At 40.8% G+C, this 3649-nt stretch overlaps 1 protein-coding gene across 1 annotated transcript in view; it reads left to right on the forward strand.

The window, feature by feature from the left end:
* The first annotated feature begins 1143 nt into the window (after positions 1 to 1143).
* LOC135218780 (uncharacterized) overlaps positions 1144 to 3649 on the forward strand; it is a 138965-nt gene continuing 136459 nt past the window's right edge. The window contains exon 1 of the mRNA XM_064255229.1: positions 1144 to 1254. Within this exon, the coding sequence (XP_064111299.1) occupies positions 1144 to 1254 (111 nt within the window). The remainder of the gene's footprint in view (positions 1255 to 3649) is intronic.

Here is a 3649-nt window from a genome sequence, read left to right on the forward strand (position 1 = left end):
GGATGGATATTCTGCAGGCCAGAGTTCCGTAGCAGCAGATGGGGCTTCCATTTGTGGCCACTAGTGTGGCTGGGGTGCCAGACATGAGGTTGCAGTCCTCCCCCAACAGCGGAAATACCGACTGCATAGCTCTCGTGTCTGTCAGCATCCATCGTCCAGATATGGTATTGTGGATGAAGAATCCTACTGGCTGGGATTCTCTAATGTTTGCGGCCACTGCTGTTATGGGTTGCCACCTTCCAAGTTTTTTGTGAATAAACAGAGGGCTCTGCAATTTTTTGGCATCTTTTCTGAATCTCCGATGGAAATACACCAAAGGCCAAGGTGGATTTTTCACATCATGTGCTTCTGATACCACATTTGTGTCCCCATCTCGGCTTCTTTTGCTACTAGGCTGCAGGCTGCAGGCTGCAGGTGTTGCGGCGTCCTTGGAGGCCATGGTGGCCTCATGCAGTTTGTGTGTGAGGTTCACCAATTTGTCCATTGAGAGCATGTTTGCTTCCAGGATTTGTGTACTCACCTCCTGCGGAAGGCACCGCAGGAATATTTCCTGTGACAAGCTGAGCTCTCTTCGTCCTTTTGAGTAGAAGCCTGGCAGCATCAGGAGACCTCGTAGTTCGTCCCTGACACTCCTGGGTGATGTGTCCCCCAGGGGGCTGGTTCATCAGGTCAATGGCACGTTGGGCTCTCTCTGGGATGGGCATGGAGTACGTGTCAATGAGTTTCTTTTGTAGGTCTTTGTACTTCATTTTGCCTGGCTACGAGTCCAACCATGGGGGGATTTTGTTGAAGACCCCCTCCGGCAGCGTTGTCATGGTGATGTCCACTTTGGTTTGCTCGTCTGTGATCTTAGCTACACGGAAATGTATGTCTGCCTGCAGGAACCAGGATGCGGTATTTTGCCATGAGAATGGTGGCAGTTTCATTGCATGATTTATTGCTGCCTTTGAAGGCGAGAGGGGGATGCAGAGGATCTGTGTGTCCTCGGAACAACTTTTTACCTCAGTGTGGCATTTTAACTAACCAAAACACAATAATCACCGTATTTCGTTTGTTAATGGTGTTTGGGGTTCATCACAAGTCAAAACTATACGCCATGTAGTTCCATTAATGACTTCTGAATAAGGTCAATGTGAATCGTAAATGGCAGTGTTCTCCGAGGAAGGAGCTTTCAGAGGTAAATTGGCCGTAGTGAGTCCGTTAATGGTGAAACCAAAACCTCCGTGTTTACCGTCGTTCCTCGGGTCACCAGTTGTGAGGTCAAAGAAGACAGAACTGGGTACTAACTGATTTATTATCTGGACAAAGGGTATGCATAGCAGCGTGCGGACAGGAACGTGGTGCCTGACCCCAGGTCTTGCGACCCGCACACTGAGTGAGAGAAATTTGTTTGTTAATTGTCAATCAAATAACAATAACAAGAGACATAATGCACATACAGTGATAAATATACATGAGATTCTTGCTGCCTTGATAGATGCATTACATGATTCGCAATTAATGGGTAAATGTTACAAACTCCCAGGTTGCAATACAGGTTCTATTAGGTCTTTATATTCACTAGGACTGCAGTCAGTAAATGTACCTCAGTATTAATGAAAACAGAAACAGAAACTCAAAAAAACTTAACAATATTTATTATTAACTAGAAAAAGACTTAAGTCAACCTTGTGAGATAAATACACTTAATTTCACAGATGAATAATTAAGAGAACGAACTACATGGTTCTCGGGAACTCACAAGATACCCTGAAGCTAATACACTAAACCCTAATCAGAGAAAATTCCAAGAGAGAAAACATACTTAATATATAACATTGGATCCAAAATAAGGCTAGCCAAAATCCCACAATAACCTAATAATAATAAGGTAGAAGAAGAATGAGATGAAAACAAAGAAAACCTTAATTTTCCTACTTACAACACAAAGCTAAGCAATGTGGAACTCAGTCCACTAAATACCAACTCACAATATCAAATAGTACAACATATACATGTAAATAAATATATGAATATATATATATATCTTATATATATATCTATATATATATATATATATATCGTATATATATATATATAAAAATGTATATATATCTACATAAACAAATAATCCAAATTACCAAAAACATAAATTCACCTCCATTGAAGTACCAGAAAAGGGGTCGAATCCTTGGTCCGGATCAATCCACCAATCTGCTATCAAAAGGGCTAGTACTATACGCCAGGTACTAAAGGGCAATACATTGTCCTGATGCAAGAGGAACGATAATATGTCTTACCTGACGGCAGCCTCGCTGCTTGTCACCTAACGAGCCAAGTTGCTCTCACTCCCATATATAACAGCTGGACGAGGATGACATGGCAAGTAAATCCAAAATCCAGTGCTGGGATACAGCGACGACACTGGTTTTCCCGTCAAAATCCTCCAACGGGAAAAAGGGGCAGAATCAGTGGTCGCAGATGACAGCCTCTGCGAAACTCCCGACAGCAGCGTGAAGGTCGCAGGTGACAATAACACCTGCACAGAAAAAGCCGTGATTCAAGGACATGCACGCACAAGAGATGTATATTTGCGTCTGCCAGAATCCGTGAGGGAAATATCTAAAGTAAAGATTCCCAAGTCGATGGGAAACAGTTTTGGTGAAAGCTTGTCAAGACCCGAACTGCCATTGACCGGTCCACCACGTCACATCACCTTCCTGGTGTTTATAAAACACTAAAAGCAAAAGAATAAAACAATAGTTAAAAACAAACGATAGTTCTCTAATACACAAAGGAGGAGGAGAAGGCGCAAAAACACTTGATAAACGACCGTGAAGCCACTTAACTTACTGTAACACAAGAGTAAACATACTCAGCAAAAAGTTAACCTAAAAGTAAACAAGGCTGATTTAAACTAACAAATTAATAATTTTACGTTAACCCAATATCTTCCTCCCCCAAAACAAAACAAAAAAAATTATTCACGTAGAATACTTTTTTAAAAATCAAATACAGTAAGAATGCTGAAATGAAAATGAATTAACATAATATTTCAGAGATACAAAACCAGAGCAAGATAAATATTTGAACAACCCTGAAAAATAAAGGTTGTGGTAGATATTACAATACACATGACAAAAGAAGCATGGCTTCACAAAGAAAACTTACCAAACCAGTCAAAAGTACACCTTAAACAAGGCTAAACCAAAACTCGAATGAGTGTGTCAACCAAAAAAAAAAAAAAAAAAAAAAAAAAACTGATAGACCTTACTGAGGCTAAGCATACTAAAACAATGCACTTAACCAAACCTAAATCTAAACTAATATCTAAGCTAAGGACTCACTCATACCCACACTCATACTTGCCATCATATTTTACTATGCAATATATTTTCATACAAACCCAATGAAGACACGAGAAGGGCGAGGGAGGGGCATAAACTAAGATTACATACGAGAAAGGGCATCAGGAATACGGTTCTCAGATCCCTTGATAAGTTTGATTACCAGAGAGAATTCCTGCATCTGCAGAGCCCACCTTAAAATCCTCTGGTTGGATCCTTTTATCCGCTCGATGATCACTAGAGGATTGTGGTCTGTGCAAATCTCTATAGGGAAAGAGAAATTCGTCCCATAGGGTTTAAAATGTAGCAGAATACGAACCAAA

The sequence above is a fragment of the Macrobrachium nipponense genome, chromosome 1, assembly GCF_015104395.2.
Source record: "Macrobrachium nipponense isolate FS-2020 chromosome 1, ASM1510439v2, whole genome shotgun sequence".
Classification (NCBI taxonomy): Eukaryota; Metazoa; Arthropoda; class Malacostraca; order Decapoda; family Palaemonidae; genus Macrobrachium; species Macrobrachium nipponense.